This window comes from Schistocerca gregaria, chromosome 3 (assembly GCF_023897955.1).
Source record: "Schistocerca gregaria isolate iqSchGreg1 chromosome 3, iqSchGreg1.2, whole genome shotgun sequence".
Lineage (NCBI taxonomy): Eukaryota > Metazoa > Arthropoda > Insecta > Orthoptera > Acrididae > Schistocerca > Schistocerca gregaria.
In genome coordinates, this window is record NC_064922.1 from 765,897,112 (window position 1) to 765,924,664 (window position 27,553).

Genomic DNA, 27,553 nt, shown 5'->3' on the forward strand with positions numbered 1-27,553 from the left:
GGGTGACAGCGTGACAGCTAGTGATAATGAGAGACACAGTAAATGACAACGAGGGAGAGAGAGAGATAGGGAACACTGAGATGTGACAGCAGCAGTAGGGAGGAAGGAATTAGATATTAACAGTAGCAGAGAGCAAAAGGCAGACAGTGACAGCGAGAGGACACTGTAGTAGTAGGACAGAACAAAGGGAACTATGGCTGTAACGCCGGAGACAATGACAGAGAGCCACAAAGAGGTAAAGGCAGTAAGTTGGACTGACTGAGTGAGTGTGGAAGGGCACCTGGATGTGGATGGGTATGAGTGACTTACAGCTATGCACTACTGGGTCTGAGTGAGTTACATTTTGGGGTTTGTGGTAGACTGAGATGAGTTACATGTGGAACAAAGCACGAATATGTTCGCATGCAATTTTTTGGTGAAATTCTTAAAGGTACTGATGAAGATTGAATGAGTCAGCTGGTAATGCACTTTTCAGAGTCTTTTAAATAAGCAGGAACATATTAAAACTTTGTTGTGCTCTGATAGGAGCATTTTTCAGCTAGTTAATAAATGACTGAAAATAGTCAACTTGATTTAAACATTATCACTATCCTTGTAATCTTTATTCATCCAAGGATCATCTCACTGTGATATAGGAATTGTCAAGGTACAATTTTACAAATCGATAGCTCAAAATATACAAGACCGAGTATACATGGCATGCTTTACGAGGACAAAACATGTGGCTTATGAGGATAGGACAGGTGGTCAGCCGTGGCCTTGACTGAGGAAACATCCTTGGTTTTGCCTTACCCACTTAGGAATTGTGAGAATAAGAAGAAAGATACGAGGATATGCAGAGAGTGATTCAGTCATTTCTTCCTTTTTCTACGTACTCATAGAACAGTAAAAGAATCGAGAATGTTCATACGATGTGCCCTGTGCTTGCTGTGCACAGTGGCTCTTGGTTATGTATGTAGATGATGTTCGATAACTATTCAAAGAAACAGCTCTTTAAAAAATCTCCTCCCGAACAGGCTATGAAGGCCCAACGCTGTCGACCGGCCACCGTGTTATCCTCAGCCCATAGGCGACAATGAGTGCAGAGATGGATCAGCATATGGTCAGCACACCACTCTCCTAGCCATATGTCAGTTTCCGAGAGCGGAGCCGCTACTTATCAATCAAGTAGCTCCTCAGTTTGCGACAAAAGAGCTTGCCAACGGCGCTCAGCAGACAGGATGGTCACCCATCCAAGAAACAACTCTTTAAGAATATAGTTTATTTCAGCTCTATAAAACACGGTTGTAAGCCAAAGAATTAGATAGCTGTTGTCTTTGAGAGAGAGTGTTTCTGTAACCATGTAATATTTCGGCCATTTCAGGGTTTGTATGTCGTGAGAACTTGGTTCTAGCCGCCGCATAGCTGCCGAGTTGAGGGTGGGCAACATACGTGATATTAGCTGATTAATTTGAGCAATCATCCAGACGCCAATTCAGAATTCGATTCTGTGGTGTAAAGTTGTCACAGTCTTACCAATGCCCTCCTTCCCTCCAGACACACTTTTCTAGAATTTGAATAATAGCATGATGGTTGTCTTTATTGCACATTCTTCGAACACTGTGCAGATTCTTCCAGGAAGTCACGAACAGAGCAATGTATGAACAGAAAGGAGGCAGCGTTAGCGTCGAGTGGCTTAATACCCCTCTTACCCTTCACATCTACTGTCATACGGAACGACGAAACCAACGTGACTTTCAACTGAAAATGTAAATCTAAGCAAAATCAAGTTTCGTGCCTTTTCGACAGGTACAACAAGAAACTGATGGCGGGGATGAAACTTAGCGTGAGGCGAAATCTGATCAACGGGCTCGGCAATGGTTTCCAGTGGTTCTGCGCCTTCGGCAGTTACGGGCTGGCCTTCTGGTACGGCGTGGGCCTCATCCTCAGGGACAGGGACTACCCGGAGAGTGAGAGGCGGTACGACGCAGCCACCATGCTCACGGTGCGTACCCGCCAGTGTGCTTTTAATGTTAGCTGTAACATTGCAGTTTTCAATGTTTAATTCTTTATTTTTACTACTCAGTTATTTCGTTACTAGCTACTGCAGGCTTATTGCAGAGATGCATTTCTGTACACAGTGTCGATTCTGAACAGCTAGGTAATATTTGGGGCAGTGTGTAACCAATCAGGAAATACTCATCGAGGCTTAGCTGTGCCAGCCAATCAGCTGACAACCCGCCAAGCTGAGAATGCTGGAGCATAAGTTTGAGGAAGGCACTCTTGTATTCTACCGCGCTGAGTGTAAGTCGTGTTTCGGAGTCTGATGCCGCTGATTGCTGTTTTTCTGTGTGGTGAGATGGTGACATATGTGAAACAGAAACATGCTTGTTGTACGACTAGCTATTCGTTTATGGCAAACAAGTGGTCCCCATGTAACTATTGATTCACACTGAGAAGACAAAGTTTCTGTAAATTTCATGGGTGGGAAGCGTGTGTCATGTGTAGTGATTCAGTGTTCATATCTGTTGTGTGCCACTTTATACTACTAAGCACCAATGATGGTGTTGCAGCAACGAGGCTTCGAAAAAGTGCGAGTGGGTTGAGCGGCTGCCGCCGGCCATTCTGTGTCACGGCAGCTGAGGTCGCTCGTAGTCCAGAGCTGCTGGAGGCGTGGCTCAGTGGGGATCCGCCATTGGGTCCGCTAGATCCCGCACCACCACTATTGGCGTCAGACAGAATCTTCCAATTCCGTTGTTACGATAGCAAAGGGGTGGAGTCGATACATGGTACGTCTGTCTCTTTATGAGTAGAGTTTGTTTTGTGAACTGGTACAGAACGTGTGTGTTATTAATTTGTCTCAATGGTATTACACTCTGTTTTGGCTCCACCAGGGTAGCCAAGAGCGCTAAATGCGCTGCTTCCTGGACTCGGGTAGGCGCTCCGGCCACGGATTGATTCCGCCCGGAACTACGACAGCCGGTGTGCCAGCGAGCCTGGATGTAGTTTTTAGGCGGTTTTCCACATCCCACTAGATGAATACCAGGTTCGTCCCCACGTCACGTCTCAGTTATATGGCTCACAGACGTCTGAAAACGTAGTCGCAGACAGTTGGAGTACACTAATTCTGTCCCGGGGGGTACGGGGTGTCTGCAGGAAGGGCATCTGGCCACCTCTTAAACTGACCTTGCCAAATCCGATTAACCCTGCTGACCTTGCGTCAGGCACAAGCGATACATAGGTAGTACATTCTGTTTTGTCACGCCCCATATCAACGATCAATTGCCAATACTTTGTGTCTTATAAGGATTATACTTCTTTTGGTTTTCTTATGTAGCTGAACTGTGTGTGCCACTTGTATTACATATACTAAAATCACTGAATTACTTTCTGGGAGTCGATTATGTGGATTTACAATCGAATATTCTTCGAAATTAGACTTCCCTGCTACTCATTTTCCTGTTTTAGACGCGTTATGCTGACTTTCGCTCGGCAGTTGTAATACAATACCTTGATGTGAAATTACTATTTGTCTTCAGAAGCCGGCCGGAGTGGCCGAGCGGTTCTAGGCGCTACAGTCAGGAACCGCGCTGCTGCTACGGTCGCAGGTTCGAATCCTGTCTCGGCCATGGATGTGTGTGATGTTCTTAGGTTAGTTAGGTTTAATTAGTTCTAAGTTCTAGGGAACTGATGACCTCCGAAGTTAAGTCCTATAGTGCTCAGAGCCATTTGAATCATTTGTCTGCAGAAATTAGTAAAACTTTACTGCAGTTAATATCGACAAGAATGGTAATCAATACGAATATTACATTTCGAAGTTCTTTGACACGCTTTTCAGTAGAAAACGCAAGTGTAAGAGTTGACGCAAGTGGTAGAGACACAGAGCTTTAGTCTACGGAGTATGTGCCTATTTCATGCCCTGTGTCAGTGAGTTGTTATAACGGATTGGGTCCACATGTCCAGTGCATTGCACACGCTTATAAGCCACATTGCATTATGCATCTTTATGCTTGGTAAGATATTTGGTGCAGTTGCTAATCTCCATGTAGATTCAGTTTCCTTTTGCTACGACCTTTGTAAATCATAGAGCAGAAAAGTAAGTGTTTACTGTACACACAGTTTTCTACAAACTCTTTGTAGTCAGATCGCTTTACTAGTTTGATTCACAGCATTAAACACTGTGTTTAACAAGGCATGTTTCTTAATTCTGTGCGTATCCGGACTAACCTTCATAGATAATCCTATTAAAGACCTAGCAGGAACCTTATGACGTTTGGTCTGTGCAGTGGAAGACTGGATATTCTACAACAACGAGTCTAGGACGTAAGGACAGAACTTCGTGTACTGTAAAATAGTGTCCCAAATGCTTCCGAATATTGTGGTTATTATTCAATGAACTTCAGTTGAAAATGTACACGGCCATACGAAAGTATTCTACTCCAAAACAATCATGACCGTTTCAGAACAAACGTGGTCTACGAAATTTGTAGCTAAAGATACCTGTGCGAACATTTGGAACTCACTATAGTGTACCTAGGTGATTTTGTTTTATGATATGACAACCGAACAATGAAGAGCAAACGATAACTATTGAATAAATAACCACAACAATCATACTCAACTTTAAGAAAGCAATACTGCTGGCAGTGACTTTTGATTCTCCCCATAAGGTGAATCTCAATACAAATTCTTTTTGACTGATTTATTTTTCATTGATAAAAATGAATTTAAAGTGAAGGTGTAATTACAATACTTGACTGTTAAGGGCCATTTTAACTAAGTCGCTAGCGAAGCGGATATCACATGATAATATTTCCGTCTTACTTTGCATCTCTTCCTGCTTCACGTCATACACCAGTCATTTCACCTTTAACTTATTATTCTCATTTTATTCCTCTTCCATTGCCACCATATTTAAGATGAGGTATTTTCCCAGTGATGGCATCTCGGTTACATGGGCTATTTGACATCTAGGAGCTTCGGGAGACTCTCCTGATACGCTCATCGTAACGACTCCTCACTACAACAACTACACACAACAAACAGTCAGATTTTCCACAGTTCTGCTCACGTTTCGACCACTACTTCGGCTGTATTCTTCAGTCCAAAGACTGGTTTCATGCAGCTCTCTACAGCTATTGTATCCTGTGAAAGCCTCTTCCTCTTCGGACATCTATTTGAAACTGCTTGCGGTATGCGTCTCTTGGTCTTCCTCTACGATTTGTATCCCGCACACTTCCCTACAATACTAAATTGATGATTCCTTGATGTCCCAGACTATGCCCTATTAGCCGATTCCCTCTTTTAGTTAAATTATGCCACAAATCTCTTTTTCTCCCAATTCCATTGAGTACTTCCTCCTTAGTTACGTGACCTACCCATGTAATTTCCAGCATTCATCTGTAGCATCACTTTTCAAAGACTTCTGTTCTCTTCGGGCATGAACTCACTATCGTCCACGTTTCAGTTATGTAAAAGGCTACACTTCAGATAAATTTCTCAAGAAAAGGCTTCGTAACACTTGAATTTATCCTACTTGTTAAGTTTTTCTTCTTCAATATTTGTTTCTCTACCCTTTGTCAGTCTGTGTTATATATCCCCTCTACTATGGACATCATCAGTTATTTTATTCTCCCGAAAGCAAAACTCATATACTACTTTTAATGTCTGATTTCCTAATCTAATTTCCTCGGCACCGTCCGATTTAATTCGATTACCTTATCTTGCCCTTGTTAGCTTTTGTTGATGTTCGTCTTATATCCTCCTTGTAAGACACTTTCCATTCTTTTCTACTCTCTTCCAAATTCCTTTCTGACAAAATTCCTGTGTTATCAGTTAACTTCAAGGATTTTACTTCCGTTCTCTGAACTTTCATTCCTTCTCCAAATTTCTCTTTGATTTCATTTACTCTTTCTTAATGTACAGACTGAATAAAATCGGAGATAGCCTACAACCCTGTCTCATTCCGCTCTTAACCACTGCTTCCCCTCCATGCCTTTCAACTCTTGTAACAGCTTTCTGGTGTCTGTAGAAATTATATATGACACTTGTCTCCCTTTCTTTAACGCAACTTCTACGTTAAGCCATAGGGTCAGCATTGCTTCAGAGTTCCTAAATTCCTCTGCAACCGAAACTGATCTTCCCCAGGATCGATTTCCACCAATTTTCCATTTTGCTGTGAATACTTCGTGGCGGTATTTTGCAACCACAACGTCTTAAGCTGATATTTCGGTAACATTCACACCTACCAACAACTGCTTTCTTTGGAATTGAAATTATTACCTTCTTCTCGAAGTCTGAGGATATTTCCCATGTCCCATATTTCTTGCCCACCAGGCGGAGTAGTTCCGTCATGGTTGTCACTAGGATATCAGTATAACTGAGGGAAGATCGTCTACTCCAGGGGACTTCGTTCGACTTAGGTGTCTCAGTGCTCTGTCAAATTCTTCTCGCTGTGTCATGTATCACACCTCATCTACTTCCTTTTCACTTAACAGTTATAGGAAATGAAACAGAAATTAATTGAGAAACGTATCTTCTGCATTAATATGAAGTTCACAGTTTGTAAGAAAGGTAGAAGCACAGACTAGATGCTACTTCGTTTTGTTCTGTAAAGATCAACAGTAGTACAGATCAACAGAAGGAACTTTCAGTAGATGTTATGAAAAAACAAAATTATATCGTAGAAAGAGGAGACTGTATCGTTATACACTCACTAACGTCAGACCACACACTTGGAAAATTGTCAGGAAGTTTTTTCGCAGCGGAGAGTGTCATACACAGTAAAAACGTTTATTTTTTACTTCCCATACAGGATGTGGCAACCAAAGAGGATGGTTCCAAATATTTTCAGAACCAGTAATAGTATCTAGAGCTTTCGTAGAGTTATAGTAGACCATGTACGGAATTTTCTCAAGTACGCCAGTAATTTACAAATTACATAGGTGCTGCGCTACGACAGCTACTTTTTCATAAAAGAATGTACTTTTTTCTGAGGCATTGTGAGGAGACCTAGAAGGAGGCCGCAACGACATAACTTTCAGGAACATATTCAAATTGTGACAAGGCCCACAAACTTTATCTGTTCGGAAACTTAAAGGCTTCCATCTCTACATGTGCTTAAGCAACCCAAATATGTGAAAGCTGAAATCGTTGGGTGTTCGAGTCACACAGAAGGGGTGTTTGAGTCACTTAAATTTTAATTCTGAAGACAACTGAGTTTTCATTCATCTGGTAATCACATAGTGGCATTGCAGCACATATGATACAATTTGGTGGACTGAAACAGCAACAGTTTCCACAAGAAAACCCCTTTCTTCAATGCTTGGCATCCATTTTCTACTGAAGTGTGTTCTTTGCTATAGTGTGCTTCTGCAGATCAAGATGTCTGTTCCGCAGCGAAAGGAAGGGAGGTGTAAAGGTTAATAGAAACGGAGCACATAGTCGGAATGGACAAGTCAGGGAAGTAAACTGGCCATACTGTAGTGGAATTCTATCGACTTATAGATCGATTGTGACCACTGGATTTACGCCTATTCGACGGGTTGAGGCAGGAGGCCCTTTGTTCGTCATAACATAAATTTTCAATAATAAAAGTTAGTCTTGATGTAATGTAACACGTCCTTTTTGCGATACATAAATCTGGTTGGAATTCTTCGCCCCCTTCCATTTACATCTTTCTAATTGCATTTACACGACCAGCTTTCTTCACGTGGTTCAAGTTTTCATATTTGGTTTCTCTTGTAGAAATTGAACCCAGCTTTACTAATATGTAGTGATAGTCAATGTAAGCAGCCGATGTGTACGTTGCAATTTTTTTGGGTTACTTTAATTGAATCTTTAATTGCAGCTTGTAATATGGCCCCGAATACCTGAAGTAAACAAAGCATAACCCGCCAAACTAATGATAAAGGAATTCATCTGACTACGAAATTAGACAATGATCTCAATTAACTCAGTTCATTATATGTAAAACCGAAAGAAATGGTTTAACAGTCATTGAATGTTATAAGCTAATGCCTTGGTAAATATGACAAACGGTCTTTAATGTGGTTCAAATCAACGCATATCTGCATAAAACATTCACATTCATGAAAATCTTAGTATGGTTGCTGAAGTTTGGTGCATAGAGATAGAAAATACTACAGAAGAATGTCCATGAGTATCTACTGCCGGAGATGACAGCATGTTGAACCTCTAACTGCAAAGCAGTATTCACAATGAAGCTGTTACTGAACATCATTAAAAGTGATTAGACTTTCTCTGTAGTTCACCTCGCTGTCCCCGCGCAAGTGTCGGATGAAATGTCTGTCCAATTGGCTCTGAACCAACAACTATGTTCCGTTTGCGTCTGAGCTCAGCTCAGTGGGATGAAAGCCTCTCGCCCACGAAGAGCCGGTAGAAGTTGTCTAGTAGCGAAGTTTCATGGAGACGCTGAAGTAATAAGTAACTTTCTGCAGTGCGCTTCTGACAAGGAGGATTGTGTCCTCTGAGTTTTTGTGGCGTCACGTTATATGATTTTCTGAATGATAAATTTTGTGTGTGTCGACCATTAAGAGGTTGTCGTATAAAAACGCTGGTCTCCTTTCCTCACTCTCATTTCACGTGGTTAATCGGTTACAATATTTGTTATACTTGGCGCTCCAAATCACTCTCCCTCGCCTGCCGGGATGGCCGAACTGTTCTAGGCGCTACAGTCTGGAACCGCGCCATCGCTACGTTCGCAGGTTCGAATCCTGCCTCGGGCATGGATGTGTGTGATGTCCTTAGGTTAGTTAGGCTTAAGTAGTTCTAAGTCCTAGGGGACTGATGAACTCAGAAGTTAAGTCCCATAGCGCTCAGAGCCATTTGAACCACTTTGAACGCTCTCCCTCTTTCTACGTTCGTGCTCTGGCCAAGAAGGGTGGACATCTGTAACCACAGTCGTTTTCCTTACTCCCACTTCTAAATTACGTATGTTAAACAATGGTAGCCGTTTGTATATTCCCTTAAACATTTGGGATTTTGCGGAGCCTGTACATGGTGTAGAGGTCTCACGATCTTCAAAGGAGCGCCAACACAATGTTCCTATGCCACCTCCTGAAATATTTTTTAACAGCCAACGTTTTACGGTGAATTTTTCCTGCCTGCGACTCTTTTCATAATACCAGTTTTTCCAGGACTTTTCCTAAAATGGCATGCATCGCCCAACCATACACTGCTCACTAATTATTTGTCTGTTGTCCCCTATAGCCTCAAGAAGTAATTTGCGTCATGAATGTAGGTAATGGTTGGCTCTCCTTTAACCCGCTGTTTGGCCTTACAGTCTGGGCTGGTTCCCTGCCGGTTTGATAGCCCTACAGTGTGTACCCTCATCAACAGCCAATTGCAACCTGCTTTGACAGTTGCTTCTTAATTAGGTGTATATGCAAATCAATAAAATAAATCGTAATCTAAGTAGTTGACAAAAATATGTACAACCTGAAAGACTGAAGATTAAGCAACTGTTGTGCAGTTTATTCATTTTACAAGATGAACTAAGTAGTTAGGTATTGGCCATCATTAGTATTGTTTCTGTTGCACGTACATATGAAATCGTTAGTTCAAGTGTTCACAATACTGGTGATCATAATCTATCTTCAAATAGTTATAGTATTTGATATGATAGTGTCTGTTTACTTTTGGTTTTGGCTACAGCCGTAGGAAGAAGGTCGTAACAATATTTCTTGCTTACTTGACAGCGTCTCGGGATACGTAAGTTGCGTAATTTTTTGTCTTTTCACTCGCCCAACACTGTAATGCTGTTAAGTGTTCTCCTGCGAAGTGGTCAGTGACCTCCTCTCACTTGACAGAACATTCCAATCCATCCACAAGGTTCTGCATTGAAATTAAAATTAAGTGACCATCGTCTCGGGGACTTTGCGATTGTCTCAGTGCTCATTATATATAAAACATAGTGCATGTATCGCATGGGCAACAAGTGGTTCGTTGACAGTAGCTACATGTAGTCCCCAAATGACATCACCGTTTTGCATAGGTAAACAGAGCTGCTGGAGCACGCCTGTTTGTGGTATCTAAACCTCGGAGTGCCAACTATTCGCTTGAAACAGGAAGTTTCACATCAGCGCACATTCCACTGCAGAATGAAAATCTCATTCTGGAAACTATTTGCTTGCTTGCTGCGAGACAGCGATAGTTCCCAGAAATTCTCTTGAGCCTGCAGCTTGCATGACGGGCTCTTTCAGGAGCAAGCAGGTAGGTGGTGAGTGTACTGTCCTCGCGGCAACTTGTGTTGGCTGGCGGAGAGTGACTAAGCCATGGTATGCGCTGCAACTGGGCGACTTGCTGTACAGGTTTCTTATGCAATTGGAAGTATGTATGCCCAGCTACTTGGCCATAACGCCTCAGTTACTCATGCCACATCTCTCATGTCATTCTCCATCTGTAGCTCTCTAATTCCTTTCTCCAACCTGTCACTGCTGTGACCTCAAACAGTTTACAATACATACGTTAATATTACAACCTTGAAAATACAAAGATATTTCTGCCCTTATTACTCTTCTTTGAATGATACAAAATTCACAATTCCCTTCCAGTGTAATAATAATACAAATATATATTCTCAATTCTTTTATACTTTTTTAATTACTCATTATTTTTACCAGAAGTTGAAAATACCGCATCATTTGTAAATTTCTTTTGTTATCACTAGCGGTTTCTGGCTGTCATAAGCCCATCCTCAGGTGGGTACCCATGGTATAGGTTCCCATAGTATAGTTATAGGTAGCACACCGCACCTAGTACACATCCACCGCGGCGATCGGGGGCCACATGACAGTTGCGACATCTGAGGATGGTCTTATGTCAGCCAGAAACCGGTCGTGATAATAAAAGAAATTTGCAACTGAAGCGGTATTTTCAACCTCTGATATAACTTTCAGTTGCGGATGTTCTTCCAACAGGATTGTTTGTCATTATTGTTAGCTTTTGTAAATATCCATCTTCATAGATTCAATTTTTGTCGTGAAAGTTAAGACATAATCATTATTCTATTACTTAAAATATTTAAACTCATTCTCTTACTTACATTATGACGGTTTTCTCAATGCGTATATCCATAGAGAGTTCAAGTTTATTTTATTTGATCATTATTTTTAAGCGGTTATCTATGTTTACCCAGAGAGGTCTATCAATATCTAGTAGACGGCCCACAAGCACCAGCACTCTGACTGTGGTTTATCTGTCACCCAGATTAGCTGTGGCCACCCTGAATATTCTACTGTCTCAACATCTTCATTAACTACTTTTCATCCCAAAAGTTAAATTCTCCACACATCCGTTACTTCCCATCGCATCAATTTGTTCTATTTCTTATACTTTAGATTTTATAAATTACAGCAATTGATAATCTGTAACATAAAGAAAAACAAAATACGGTTCTTAACTCGTACCTGAAAATTACAATACAATGTTATCATATTTTACGTGCTTTTTTTCAAAGGTTCAATTACCCTGTCACCACTTACACTTAATGATTACCTCGTTTCATACTCGCCGTGGTTCATAGTCTTTTTCCCTTTTATTGCAGGTCCGTTATTATCTTACTCTTTTCTTCAACCAAGGTTATGTTAAGTTCACTCTCTCATTGTCTTTAGTTCTTTTTTTTCCTCTCATATTATTCGCCCAAAACTTCATCTGTCTTTCCTGTCAACAGAATATGGAGATACACAAAAATTATCGCATCATAGTCTCATCCAAATAGCAGAAACTCATCTAAATCTGCTTATTGTTTTATTCATCAATTACACCCACACATTTCAGTGTTCCTTCAGGTCTACTGAAGACTCACAGCGCAGCGTTCCTTCATCTCCGCTGTCCTCAAATTCCCGTAATCTCTTCGCTACGTAATTTCACTCACACAAACTCAGATCATCCTGCTCCATTGTTTCTTGCTCAGTGCTCTGGCAACTGTATAAAAAATAAAACTCGACCAACAAGTGTATCATCATCAGCGGGAAACTACATCTAGTGATCTGTTTAGTGCTTCACTTCCCAGTACCACCTACACCAATTCCCTGACTTCTCTGGATGACACTTGGACTAGTTCGTGTGCAAAGTCTCTTTTATGACCTTACGACTGTTTTACATAGGATTAGTTCATGTTATTACTACATCCTCCCACAATAGACCTGATGCTGGATGTTGTGTCTCTGCTAATTTCTACAAAATTGCTTAAAAATCTTGACCTGCCAAATGCGTTTTTTTCCAATCGATTTGCAGCTACATAGAGATTCTGATTCTACGGCGTTGTGATGAACGATTTTTCACATGCAGTAAGTTGCTGAATATATATACAGGAATGTTATGACTAGATATCCGTTCTTCTTTGATCGCTTCCACTATCATCCACTGTAACTTTCGTTACTCTTACCAGTCCTTTCTGATTTTCCTTCCTCTTCTCAATTTTTGTGCTTATTTTCTCCAGCAGTAATCTTACTGTATCATATTGGCATCTCCTTGTAACAGATAGGTAGTATACAATTTCTCCTATTCAGTTTCCATGTGACTGGTTTGTCAGAGCTAATCTTGTTGCAATTACAGTAGCCTAGTGTGGTGAGTAATTAACTGAAAATCTGCCAGATACGTGTCCCACGATAAGTGTTGAGTATGACAGTACAAAAGACGCGTTTTAGCAGTCTTTCTCATAATCCTCTCGAAGCCAGGTGGTATCGTGATGTGAAGCCATTATTTACTTCTTTTGCTTCATGAATTCCAACCAGGACTTTGAAATAAATTGTGGCCGATTTTTTGGCGGAGTCCTCCTTATGCTTCCAACCGCTCAAAGAAAGCAATTGATAAAAGTTATCGTAACTGTTCCAATTGTAGCATTCTTCAATGTGGCAAACATTACCGATTTCGAGGCGAGTTCGATGGTCACCAGTGTACACTGATATCCGCTATGAGAGATCGGTATTGGTCCAGAAATATCTGCGGTAAAGTCGTCCATATGCCAATTTTGCTGCCATAAGGAAGTCCAAGGCTTTCTCATCAGTGTATACTTTTGTGGCAGATTAAAACTGTGTGCAACTCGGGTCTGTTGCCTGTCACAGGCAAGTGCTCTACCAGGTTAACCACCTAAGCATGACTCACGATGCATCTCCACAGCTTTACTTCTGCCAGTACCTCATCTCCTACTTTCAAAAATTCACAGAAGCTTCCCTGCGAAACTTGAAGGACTAGGACCCCTGGACGAAAAGATATTGCAGGGTCGTGGATTAGCCACAGTCTGAGGGGTGTTTCAAGAGTGATTTTCACACTGTAATGGAATATTCTGCGATGTGAAACTTCCTTGCAGCTGAAATTGTGTGCTGGACTGAGGCTCACACACAGGATCTTCGCCTTTTGTAGACACTTGCCCTACGAACTGAACTATCCAAGCACAACGGGCCGTTAATCATGCTTGGGTTGCGCAGTTGGTATAGCTCATGCCTTAAAAGGCAAAGGTCCTGGGTTCGAATCTTTGTCCAACACACAGTTTTAATCTGCAAAGAAGTTTCATATCAGTGCAAATTCCACTGCAGAGAGGAAATTCAGTCTCAAGTCAAAACCATTGGCTTTCTTCATTACTTACCCATCCTGTTAGACTTCTTCTACATCTACATTTATACTCCGCAAGCCACCCAACGGTGTGTGGCGGAGGGCACTTTACGTACCACTGTCATTACCTCCGTTTCCTGTTCCAGTCGCGTATGGTTCGCGGGAAGAACGACTGCCGGAAAGCCTCCGTGCGCACTCGAATATCTCTAATTTTACATTCGTGATCTCCTCGGGAGGTATAAGTAGGGGGAAGCAATTTATTCGATACCTCATCCAGAAACGCACCCTCTCGAAACCTGGACAGCAAGCTACACCGCGATGCAGAGCGCCTTTCTTGCAGTGTCTGCCATTCGAGTTTGCTAAACATCTGCGTGACGCTATCACGCTTACCAAATAACCCTGTGACGAAACGCGCCGCTTTTCTTTGAATCTTCTCTATCTCCTCCATCAACCAGACCTGGTACGGATCCCACACTGATGAGCAATACTCAAGTATAGATCGAACGAGTGTTTCTCTCAATGAATCTCAACCTGGTAGCCGCCTCACTAACAATTAATTTTATATGATCATTCCACTTCAAATCGTTCCGCACGCATGCTCCCAGATATTTTACAGAAGTGACGGCTACCAGTGTTTGTTCCGCTATCACATAATCATACAATAAAGGATCCTCCTTTCTATGTGTTCGCAATACATTACATTTGTCTATGTTAAGAGTCAGTTGCCACTCCCTGCACCAAGTGCCTATCCGCAGCAGATCTTCCTGCATTTCGCTGCAATTTTCTAATGCTGCAACTTCTCTATATACTACAGCATCATCCGCGAAAAGCCGCATGGAACTTCGGACACTATCTACTAGGTCATTTATATATATTGTGAAAAGCAATGGTCCCATAACACATTCGGGAGGACGACGGTTCAATCCCGCGTCCGGCCATCCTGTTTTAGGTTTTCCGTGATTTCCCTAGATCACTGCAGGCAAATGCCGGGATGGTTCCTTAGAAAGGGCACGGCCGATTTCCTTCCCCATCCTTCCCTAATCCGAGTTTGTACTCCGTCTCTAATGACCTCGTTGTCGACGGGAGGTTAAACAATAATCTCCTCCTCCTCCGCCTCCTCCTCCCCCTCCTCCCTTAACACTCCCCTGTGGCACGCCGGAGGTTACTTTAACGTCTGTAGATGTCTCTCCATTGCGAACAACATGCAGTGTTCTGTTTTTGCTAAAAACTTTTCAATCCAGCCACACAGTTGGTCTGATAATTCGTAGGCTCTTATTTTGTTTATCAGGCGACAGTCCGGAAGTGTATCGAACGCCTTTCGGAAGTCATGGAAAATGGCATCTACCTGGGAGCCTGTATCTAATATTTTCTGGGTCTCATTTAGAAATAAAGCGAGGTGGTCTCACACGATCGCTGTTTCCGGAATCCATGTTGATTCCTACAGAGTAAATTCTGGGTTTCCAGAAACGACGTGATACGCGAGCAAAAAACATGTCCTAAAATTCTACAACAGATCGATGTCATTGACAGTTTTGAGCATCTGCTCTATGACCCTTCTTGAAGACTGGGACTGCCTGTGCTCTTTTCCAATAGTTTGGAACCTTCCGTTCCTCTAGAGACTTGTGTACACGGCTGTTAGAAGGGGGGGCAAGGTCTTTCGCGTACTCTGTGTAGAATCGAATTGGTATCCCGTCAGGTCTAGTGGACGTTCCTTGGTTGAGTGAGTCCAGTTGCTTTTATATTCCTTGGACACTTATTTAAAAGTCAGGCATTTTTTAGTTTGTGCGAGGATTTAGAGAAGGGACTGCAGTGCGGTCTTCCTCTGTGAAACGGCTTTGGAAAAAGGTGTTTAGTATTTCAGCTTTACGACTGTCATCCTGTGTTTCAATGCCATTATCATCCCGGAGTGTCTGGATATGCTGTTTCGAGCCACTTACTGATTTAACGTAAGACCAGAACTTCCTAGGATTTTCTGTCAAGTCGGTACATAGAATTTTACTTTCGAATTCACTGAACGCTTTACACATAGCCCTCCTTACGCTAACTTTGACATCTTTTAGCTTCTGTTTGTTTGAGAGGTTTTGGCTGCGTTTAAACTTGCAGCGAAGCTCTCTTTGCTTTCGCAGTAGTTTCCTAACTTTGTTGTTGAACCACGGTCGGTTTTTCCCGTCCCTCACAGTTTTACTCGGCACGCATTTTACGATTGCCTTGAAGTTTTTCCACAACCCTCAACATTGTCAGTGTCGGAACAGAAATTTTCGTTTCGATCTGTTAGGTAGTCTGAAATCTGCCATCTATTACTCTTGCTAAACAGATAAACCTTCCTCCCTTTTTTTATATTCCTATTTACTTCCATATTCAGGGATGCCGCAACGGCCTTGTGATCACTGATTCCCTGTTCTGCGCTTACAGAGTCGAAAAGGTCAGGTCTGTTTGTTATCAGTAGGTCCAAGATGTTATCTCCACCAGACAGTTCAACTGCTCGAGGTAATTTTCGGACTGTGCACTCAGTATAACGTCACTCGATGCTCTGTCCCTACCACCCGTCCTAAACATCTGAGTGTCCCAGTCTATATCTGGTAAATTGAAATCTCCACCTAAGACTATAATATGCTGAGAAAATTTATGTGAAATGTGTTTCAGATTTTCTGTCAGTTGTTCTGCCACTAATGCCGCTGAGTCGGGAGGTCGGTAGAAGGAGCCAATTATTAACTTAGCTCGGTTGTTGAGTGTAACCTCCACCCATGATAATTCACAGGAACTATCCACTTCTACTTCACTACAGGGCAAACTACTACTAACAGCGACAAACAAGCCACAATCGGTTGAATGCAATCTATCCTTTCTCAATACCGTTTGTGTCTTTGTAAAAATTTCGGCAGAATTTATTTCTAGCTTCAGCCAGCTTTCCGTACCTATAACGATTTCAGTTCGGTGGTTTCCATCAGCGCTTGAAGTTCCGGTACTTTACCAACGAGCTTCGACAGTTTACAATTACAATACCGTTTGCTGTTTGGTCCCCGCATGTCCTGATTTGGCCCCGCACCCTTTGAGGCTGTTGCCCTTTCTGTACTTGTCCGAGGCCATCTAACCTAAAAAACAGCCCAGTCCACACCACACAACCCCTGCTACCCGTGTAGCCACCTGCTGTGTGTAGTGGACTCCTCACCTATCCAGCGGAACCCAAAACCCCACCACCCTATGGGGCAAGTCTAGGAATCTGCAGCCCACACGGTCGCAGATAATTTTCCGCCTCTGATTCAGATCCTCCACTCGGCTCTGTACCAAAGGTCCGCAGTCAGTCCTGTCGACGATGCTGCAGATGGTGAGCTCTGCTTTCATCCTGCTAGTGAGACTGGCAGTCTTCACCAAATCAGACAGCCGCCGGAAGCCAGAAAGGATTTCCTCCCATCCATAGCGATACACATCATTGGTGTTGACATGAGCGACCACGTGCAGATTGGTGCACCCTGTACCCTTCATGGCATCCGGAAGGACCCTTTCCACATCTGGAATGACTCCTCCTGGTATGCACACGGAGTGCGCATTGGTTTTCTTCCCCTCTCTTGTTGCCATATCCCTAAGAGGCCTCATTACATGCCTGACGTCGAAGCTCCCAACTATCGGTAAGCCCACCCTCTGCGACTGCCCGGATCATGCAGACTGAGGGGCAACCTTTGGAACAGGACAAGGAGCCATGTCCGGCCGAAGAACAGTATCAGCCAGGGACAGAGCCTGAAACCGGTTTGTCAGACAAACTGGAGAGGCCTTCCGTTCAGCCCTCTGGAATGTCTTTCGCCCCCTGCCACACCTCGAGACGATCTCTCACTCTACGAAGGGTGAGGGGTCAGCCTCAATGTGAGAAGTATCCCGGGCAGCCGCAGCCGTAGTCCGATCGGGGGATGCGTGGGACGAGCTGGCCGTCCCCGACAAACCCCCATCCGGACCCCCACAGTGATGCCCATTGGGAACAGGTTCAAACTGCGTGACTGAAGCCAACACTGCCTGAAGCTGGGAGCGAAGGGATGCCAACTCAGCCAGCATCCGAACAGTCACAGTCCCTTTCCATGCGAAAAACTATTGTGCAACGAACAATCTACAGAGAGCACAAACAATTTGACACAAAATTTAAACGGTTATTAAAATACAAGGTTGCTTAGTAAATGCAGTAATGCTGGTACTTGTGCACTGATGACACACTGCTTGGCGGCAGAAGGAGACTACGCGATTTTACACTATTCAGGTACTAAAGCGCGATGCTACAACTCTCAAGTACTGATCGTATTGTGTAAATCGCACAATATTTCCTAGATGCAACTGCTCGACGTCATCGGGTGGTGGTAGCTGCTGCTGTCACTGCTGCAAGGCGCGACCGCTGATAATCGCGCTGCGGCGTCGGAATTTATCATGACGGGAGCAGGCAATACGCGTGCGCGGCAAGAGCTTGTAGTTGGAGGAAACGGACATTCCTGGTGCTCCCCCCCCCCCCCCCCACCCCCCAGCAGGGAGCCGCCGAAGGGCATCCGCGCGTGCGCTATGGGCAGTGACTGTGCTGCCTGACGCTCCTGCGGTTAAACTCTTAACTCAATCTCAGTTACGCGTTGCGTCACTTGATGAATCGGAACTTGAGAGTGGACAAAGAGCTCGTCATTTTACCTGCCGACAAGGGGAACGCCACCGTCCTCCTCTCACGAGTTGAATACAACAGCAAGATGGGGGCGCTGCTCGACGATCCTGCCTATCGCAAGCTAAGAGAGGATCCAACTGGCAAAATACAGAGAAAAACATTAGATCTTCTCAATAAGAGTTCTAAAACGACCAAAGGCCTACGCCCACAGGCTGCAGTTCCCCCAAGACCGTACGGCCTACCCAAGATTCACAAGGATGGGACACCTCTTGCCCAATAGTGAGCAACATTGGAGCTCCTACTTATTTTATGGCCAAACATCTTACTACACTGTTGGGACCTCTCAAAGGCAAGTGTGATCACCATATCCGGAATTCGGAGGACTTCATAGGACGCCTGAAGAAACTTAAGTTACAAGTGTCGGATATTTTGGTTAGTTTTAGTTATATCTTTGTTTACGAAAGTACCTCTGCAGAACTCGTTAAAGCTTATCAGCAGCCAGTTTGAGAGGGTCATTGTGGTATTATTTAAACATGTGCTTACTTCAACTTATTTCTTATTCAGTGACCTGTATTTTGAACACGTGGACGGTGTCGCAATGGAAAGTCCTTTGTCTCCCATGGTGGCCAACTATTTTATGGAAGACTGAGGAAAAAGCACTGCAGTCGGCAAGTCTCAAACCTTCTTGTTTTTGGCGGTATGTAGACGATACCTTTGTGGTGCGGCTCCACGGAGTAGAGATATTACCTATGTTTCTCCGACATCTGAGATCGCTCCATCACAGTATACACTGTTGAAGTGGAAAGGATGGCATTTTACCATCCCTGGACGTCTTAGTCAGAAGAAGAGCTGATGGTACAGTGGGACACAGCGTCTATTTTCAAATCAACTTGTACAGAGCTATATCTGCAGGCCACAAGTTGTCATCATCCTGCGCAACGCGGTAGTGTCCTATGCTCTTTGGTGCGTAGAGCACATGTAGTCTCAGATGTCGACACTCTACCTGATGAGCTACAACACCTGAGAACGGTATTCCAACAGAATGGCTATTCCGATAGGCAGATACACCATGCATCCAGTTCCAAGCGAACTAGATAAGGAGGCACCCACTGCAACTTTGTTCTTGCCCTGTCTTGGCGGCGTGTCTTCAAGAATAGAAAGAATCCTCAAAAAGGACTACGTCAAGTGTTTTTTTCGGCCACCAGCAAAACTGAGAATTCATTGTGCTCGGTCAAAGACGACCTTGGTCTTAGGAAACGTAGCGTGTATAAAATCTCATGGCAATGTGGAAAATCTTATATTGGACAGACATGGCGAATCGTGCAAAAACGTTGCGTCGAACACCATCGTCATACACGCCTGGGGCAATGTGATAAATCAGCGGTAGCGGAGCATTGCCTGGACACGGGACATCGTGTGCTTTACGAACAGACGGAAATTTTATTCCCAGCGTCATCTTTCTGGGACCGTGTCGTTAAAGAGGCCATACATATCCGCACGGCGGATGCAGGTTTTCAACTAAGCGCCGCCTGGTATCCAGCACTGACTGCCATTAAATCAAAAAGAGGGAAAATAAGAACTTCCGATTCATCAAGTGACGCAACGCGTAACTGAGATTTACTTGAGATATTAACTGCAGGAGCGCCCGGCAGCACAGTTATTGCCCATAGCGCACGCGCGGATGGCCTTTCTGCGGCTCCCAGCAGAGGGCACTAGGAGCGCCGGTTTCCTCCAACTACGAGTGTCTTCCCGCGCAAGCGTGTTGCCTGCTCCCGTCATGATAAATTCCGACGCCGCAGCGCGATTATCAGCGGTCGCGCCTTGCAGCAGTGACAGCAGATGTCGAGCAGTTGCATCGAGGAAATATTGTGCGATTTACACAATACGATCCGGCGGTAAACCCGAGAAGCGTATTTGCGCGATGCGTCACTTGTTTGTCCAGACAGGCAACAGATCCGTCTGGAAAGCATGAAAAGTCACAAGTTCAAAAAAATGGTTCAAATGGCCCTGAGCACTATGGGACTTAACATCTATGGTCATCAGTCCCCTACAACTTAGAACTACTTAAACCTAACTAACCTAAGGACATCACACGACACCCAGCCATCACGAGGCAGAGAGAATCCCTGACCCCGCCGGGAATCGAACCCGGTAACCGGGGCATGGGAAGCGAGAACGCTACCGCACGGCCACTAACACTTCTTTCAATTCTCTGAACTCGCATTGTTCTACCTTGGTCCACTTCCGTATTAAATTTTGCTTGTCAAATTCGGTGTGATAACGATAATGTCTACGAATCGCTCATAGATATTCACTGACTCGAGAAAAGCGCCCACTTGTCGCTTAGTTCTTGGTACTTAATACCTTGCAGTGCCTTCTAACTTTTGTGGGTCGGGCTGAATTCTATCAGCATGTATCACATGTCCTAAAAAACATACTTCCTTGGGTCCAAACCCTGAGCTTTCTTGAAAGCTTTTAGTTGTTGATGTAAGATTTCGTTTTGTTCTTCCAATCTCAGTAACCACTGCGAGTAGAGTATTCAAATTCTCAGGGAGTAATAACATACATATCCTGAGTCTACTGAACTAAAATAAGAACATGATGTTGTTTATAATTAAAATTATTTAGGATAACGTACAAAAAAATACACAAAATTTTAACCGTGTAATTAAAAAAAATTGTATTTCTGAAAGCAGTCTGAAATGCAATTATTGTAGTTGAGTGGACTCAGAACATAAATTGTAATGTCCTGTAAAAGTTTCATGTCAATGGCTATAGTGGTTCCTGAAATACAGGGAAGCAAAGTCACTAAATGTAACATTGTCGGGATAGGACGTTCCAACTCCCCTTACAGAAAACTTTTCCGATGTTTGTTCGCCTTGTGCAGACCACGACAGTTGTATTATTCTTATTACCTTACTTATACTTAGAATATTACTTTCTTACAGTATTTATTCAAGCAACGACTTTTGGCTTACAAATGTATTAGTCGACCGCAATATTTTTGCAACTGGGTCTGAGGGCATTTAGTTAGCTCACGAGTTTACTTTTGCGCTTGAAGCCTATTAGAATGTGTTCTGCTGTGTTAAACGAGCAGACAACTTTCTCGTGAACATATTATGAATTTCCCGGTGTGTATGACAGTTGAGGAATTGGGTATGGTTTTTGTTTGTTGTAGCGTCACTGCATGATTCCTACAATGGACGCGGGAGGCCAAGAGCAATAATATCGTGACTGGGTAGTAGCTACCTGTAGTTCCCTTTTGTGTGATAGTTTCATCTTGATCACAAGTGCCGACATAGGATCCTAGCAGAAAAAGTGACCACACACTCCACGGGAAGACAGACTCTTGTGACCTCGATATCGACGGTACGTTGAGCTCTGATCTTCCTTCCTTATTTGTCAGGAAAAGAGGCCAAGGTGTTTTACGGAATAAGAGATAATTACTTCCATTATATCAGGAGTAACTCTACATATCAGATTCACATCTAAACCTTTTGTGCATATAGCTTTTATCTGTCATTCTATTCCTCTATGAAGATTTTAATTAATTAATTTTGTTATTTAAACTTGTCTCTGTTCTCTTATATTTGGATTAATACAAAAATCCGATTTTAAACGGTCTGATGTAGTCGTTTGATATTGTTTGAGATACTAGGGCATTAATATGCCTAGAAAATACCTCTGCAAATCAGAACAACAAACATAGTATCCTGTTGTGATGGCATTGGCCACGTTAGGTAGGAAACAGTGCTCACTATACATTATATTCATTTTTACCCAGAAATATTTTGTGTCGCTACCAGTTAAACTACTTTCGTCCTGCAATAACTGTGGATTCTTTGATTGTTCTGGGAGAGCGCTCACCAAACTAGAACACAAGAAATATTAGTTCACTTTGTTACATAAATGAATAAAAGATTTACCTAAATCTGAGGCGGTTCATTATCACAGTATTGTTTGATAGTGTACATTCTCACTGACTATGAAAGCATCACCTGACGCTCATATTAACGAACTGTTCTCTCGAAGTATAAAATGCAACATTTTCGAAAGTACATTTCACTAGAATCTTTAACTGTCGCTGTCCTACACAATGATGTTAACTGCTGTAGCTGAGATCTCTAACTGTGCTGAGCTCTTGCATGTCCGACTCTGTATTTACCTTAGTGCGAGGGCACTGCTATGCTAAGAAGGAAGCGTGTCCTTCTGAAGTGCCTCCCACTGGTTGTTGCGGATTGCAGGGAGCCCTTACTAATGTCTGTGGTGTCCATTCACGTTGCCGACTTAGGTTGGCACTGCAATCTCTGGACGATACCTCATTTTGTATGACAACATATACATTTAAAATGTGTAAGTGACAAGCTTCTATCAGTGACCGTGGTTTGGCGAAAAATCAATTATCTCTAGAGTGGGCACATTATCCTACACTCCCATATCTGCTAGAGTTGCGGATTTGAGGATCTGCTGATAGGGGCTCACTGCCAAGCTAGGTAGATCTCAGCATCCTTTCAAAGGAACAAACAGCCTCATCCGTTGTCGCATGCTTGCTCAGCTAAACTCCTCCTGTTTGCATGCGGTGCTCTCGATCTATATGAGACGTTAAACATCGGCTCTTCCTGTACCTCTTATTAATTTCTCGGTAAAATTTCAGCTACAAGATTTTACAGCACTTGAAATCGAAACAACATGTTGTTAAAATTAAATAAGAGCGAGAATTCTTCATTTGTGTGGCCCTAGTGTCCGAAGTTGCTTTATAATTTCTTGAGGGTATTTTTATTCTGTCGTTGCAGCTACAAAGATGCGTAACTTTTTAAGCAGACGCGTTTCGCTTTATTGAGTTAAAGCATCATCGTTGGTCTGTAATTAAGTTATTTACATTTTGATTTGCTTTTAGATCGAAAAGCAAATGGCTCTGAGCACTATGGGAATTAACATCTCAGGTCATCAGTCCCCGAGAACTTAGAACTACTTAAACCCAACTAACCTAAGGACATCACACACATCCATTCCCGAGGCAGGATTCGAACCTGCGACCGTAGCGGTCGCGGGGGTACCAGACTGAAGCGCCTAGAACCGCTTGGCCACCAGCGGCCGGCAGATCGAAAAACAGTTCGGTAAGAATAATTTGATTTGTATTTACGGTGATTTTTCGGCTGATTTCTCGTTTACATCGGAAAATGCCGTCTACTAGTACAACGTTGTTTTTCTGTGTAAGACACTGATAGATTTGGTCTAATTTTTAGATGTTCTGCAGCACTACGCATTTCTTATGTTTTTCACAATACATTTTATGCACACCACTGTATTCTCTTTGTTTTTGTGCTTCAAGTACGCGTTGTTGTCAGTGTTTTCTAGTGTTGCCAACATAACCTTTCCGCTACTTTGTCTTTGACATTCAACATTCTTTTTTTAAAAACATTACATTGTTGTAAGTGTGTAATTTTATTTAATTATGTTTCTGTGTATTTATGTACTGTGTCAGAGTAGAGAAAGAATAGCGATGGAGGGATTTTTTTAAGGGAGGGAAGAAACCATGACGAGTGGTCATAAGAATATAGCAGTGTGGTGGAGTGTGAACTAGAGGAGAATCTGGAATGGAACTGCAAGGGGGAGGGGGTTGTGGCAGAGTGGGAGTGGGTGAAGGATGGAAATGGCTCTTTTCCTTTTCATGTAATTTCATCAACTATTCTGTATAGAGTGTGGTTTCCAATATTTATCTGGTCATTGAGCAACTGTTTATTTTGTGTTAATGCTCTTTGTTGGCGGAAATTTTCTTGGAAAAGAAGGAGGTTCTGTCTTTACTAATTTTTATGATATTAATATCGTTTTCAACACCATAGGCCAAGCAATATTTAGAAATAGTGGAAAGGTAATGTTGGCAACACAACAAAGCAGAGACAACACACACTTGAAGTGAAAAAACAAACAGAATACAGTGGTGTGCATAAAAGTGTATTGTGAAAAACATAAGAAAAGCATGGTGCTGCAGAACATCTAAGAATTAGACCAAAACTATCAGTGTCTAACACAGAAAAACAAAGATGTGCTAGCAGACGGCATTTCACTATGTAAGCGAGAAATCAGCCGAAAAGTCTGCTACAATTCAGTATCCATTATGTGTGCTGGTTTTCTTCAATGTGATATTGAATGCCGAAGAATAACACGATATGATTCCCTGTTAAAACTACTCTTCGCCAAACGTCGTAAGGTGGCCGGCAAAGTGCGATATAGATGTATGTTTAGGTGAATTGATACGTCTACTTTGCAGGTACAGGACGCGTACTCGGGTTGCGGAGTCTCTTTTTCTTCTAAGGGAAAAGAGTCGAAGGGCGGGGGTGGGGGGGGGGGGGGCGTGAGTGGGGGGGAGGGGGGGGAGGAGGACTGCTCTCCCCTGCCCCTCGTTGAATACAAATTTGAATTAGTTAAGTTAGTCTCATGTTCCATGGATCATTTTGCACCATAAATCGTCATGATGTGTGAACGAGTCATTTTACATTCATATTGCCAATTAATTTGTACATCTATTTGTACTCTAAACATCACCATATACTTATTTTTTCCCCCAAAATGAAAGAATGATTTACAGATTGAGTTAGCAATTCCTACCCACCACCCTCTACATATTACAAAAATATAAATTCTTCTATGGAATAGAAGGAGTTGTCAAGGAGAAACTTTTTCAATTTATTGTCAAATTTTATCTTGCTGTCCGTTAGGCGTTTTACATCACTAAGTAAGTAGCAAAAATTTTTTGTTGCAGTGTTAAGCACCCCTTTCTGTGCTAAAGACAACCTTAATCTTAAGTAATGTATGTCGTTTTTTCTTATAGTATTGTAATTACGTACCTCATTGTTCCTTTTGAACTGTAGTGGATTATTTACAGCAACCTTCATGAGTTAATAAATATAATGTGATGCAGTAGTCAGAATGGCCAACTCCTTAAACACATGCTTACAAGATGATCTCTGAAAGGGCACGGCCGACTTCCTTCCCTAATCCGACGAGACCGATGACCTCGCAGTTTGGTCTCTTTCCCACAAACAACCCACCCCCAACAAGATGATCGTGGGTGAGCACCACACATTATTCTTACAGCACCTTTTGGGCAATGAAGACCTTCTTTCTTAAAGAGAACATTATTCCATATGACATTACTGAATGAAAATAAGCAAATTATATCAACTTACTGATTTCTCTCTTCACAAAATTTGCAGTGATTCTGAGTGCAATTGTTTTAGGTGTTCCAAAATGAGTTTTTTTCAATTTAAATTCTGGCCAATATGGACACATAGGACTTTTGAAGTTTCCATCCTATGTGTTATTTCATCACCATGTGTTACACTTATCACTGGTGCAGTACACCTAGAGGGGCAGAACTGAATATGATGTGTCTATGTGAAATTTAGGGTTAACCATCCGCAGAAAACCAGTCAATGGTACTTTTGAGAACTTGTTCTCCATTTCTTCCATTTCTGTATGTATACTAAGGGTGATTACAATACTGGTATTATCTGCATAACGAACGAATTCTGATTGTTGCAAATTAGATGACACATCATTTACGTATCCGAGAAACAGTAGTTGTTTCCATGCATTTTGACTAACGTTGATACATTGTGAGGAGATGCTTTGGTATCTACCGAATAAGACTAGCTTAAAGATTCATGGTCTTACTTTGCCATTGGCCTCCACTCTACCACCAGTTGATATACGTGAATAGCTTTTGTCTTTGTCGAATGAACAAATCTGTCCTTTGAGTTGTCAACCTTCATGATAATACTGTTTTGTGTTGCGTTGTTTGGGCTCGTCATACAAGTCCATAATAGGAGAGCTTCTCTAAAGTTTGGAAGATATGAGACGAGGTACTGGAAGAAGTACAGCTGTGAGTACCGGGTGTGAGTCGTGCTTCGGTAGCTCAGATGGTAGAGCACTTGTCCGCGAAAGGCAAACGCCCCCGAGTTCGAGTCTCGGTCGGGCACACAGTTTTAATCTGCCAGGAAGTTTCATAATAGGACTGCCTGAAGGACTGCCAATAAAAATAAGCGAAGAGCTTTATACGTCGAAATACAGGGAGTTTCTCTCATCACGGCTTTCTAATAAGGGGCATACTCGAGTAGTAAATTCCACGAGCTCCATTTTTCTTTGATTATCTCAGATGAATGACAGAATTTTTCAGTGAACGACTGCATGCATATGCACGATTCCATCTAACACACGTTTTGAATACGAACTATTTGAAACGATTACCAATTTGAAGAGAAGTTACTCATAGAAAAACAGAAAAAGTGTTCCAATGTTCCACTATGAAAATTAATACGAGGATTTTTAGACATCTCGTGCTCCAAAGCTTGCAAAAATTTCTCAGCTGCGTTTTAATGATTTCATCGTCCAACCGATAATTTGGAATAGCCCATCATAGAGAAATAAATAATGTTATTTACATTTGTTTTGGATTACGCCGTTAAATACAAGTGACACAAAATCTCTTTATTGTGTTGTTGCCTCTCCACAGATCAAGGCGTTGCACAAAGAAAAATAATAATAATTCACACCGGATGTAAATAACACTGTTTATTCAGTGATTATGGACCATGCCAAAAAACTGATCGGATGAAAAAATTATTTAAGTGTAGTGGGATGGAGTCTCGTTGGAAACATGTCTTTCGTAAGATTATCTGGGGCGCACTTATTGCAGCATAGCAAATGCTGATCCCACACTCCTTACTTCCATCGTGATCTTTTACGAATGCATGTTTAGTGACAGTCTTTCTGTCACAAATGCACACGTGTCAGTAAATTTAGAATGCAGCTATAAATTATTGAAATTCACATTGTGTGTTGTAGAGCCAATTGGTCTGAAACAAGCAACAAGTCAATGAAAATGATGAACCCAGTGATAAGCAAGTATTTATGAAATACTTTCCTCAATGATAAGCGGCTGCAAATTATTTTGATTTGTGACATATGAGAAGTAATAAGTGACTGATCGTATAACGCATCTGTCAGGCATACCAATGACCCTTCCCTTCTTTAATAGTATTAATTTGGTTCTTATCTTTAAGTAAATAAATAGGAAACAGTCTAATTCGGATAGTGAAGCACTGTGACCCAAATGTGTTGTTTCTGTAAGGGTGGATTACATCGATTACTTCACCTGAAAATCTTGTCTGGATTTTGTTTCTAAAGTCCATGTCTTCAAGGCACCGTCTATGTAAGTAAACTAGGAATTCACCGTCTAGGAAATAGAAAAGCAATTCTCTTCCTGCAAGTGTCTCACTTGCAAAATTCTATGTTTGATTCTCAGGCGGTGAATGAGAATATAGTATTTGTAGTATCAGCTGCAGGCATTCTAATACTCGTTCCTGAGAC

The 27,553-nt window shown here is 42.4% G+C and overlaps 1 protein-coding gene across 1 annotated transcript in view; it reads left to right on the forward strand.

Annotated features, from left to right (window-relative positions):
- Positions 1–27,553, forward strand: part of LOC126354017 (ATP-dependent translocase ABCB1-like) — a 282,194-nt gene that overhangs the window by 98,948 nt on the left and 155,693 nt on the right. The window contains exon 8 of the mRNA XM_050003340.1: positions 1,789–1,984. Coding sequence (XP_049859297.1) covers positions 1,789–1,984 — 196 coding nt within the window. The remainder of the gene's footprint in view (positions 1–1,788; positions 1,985–27,553) is intronic.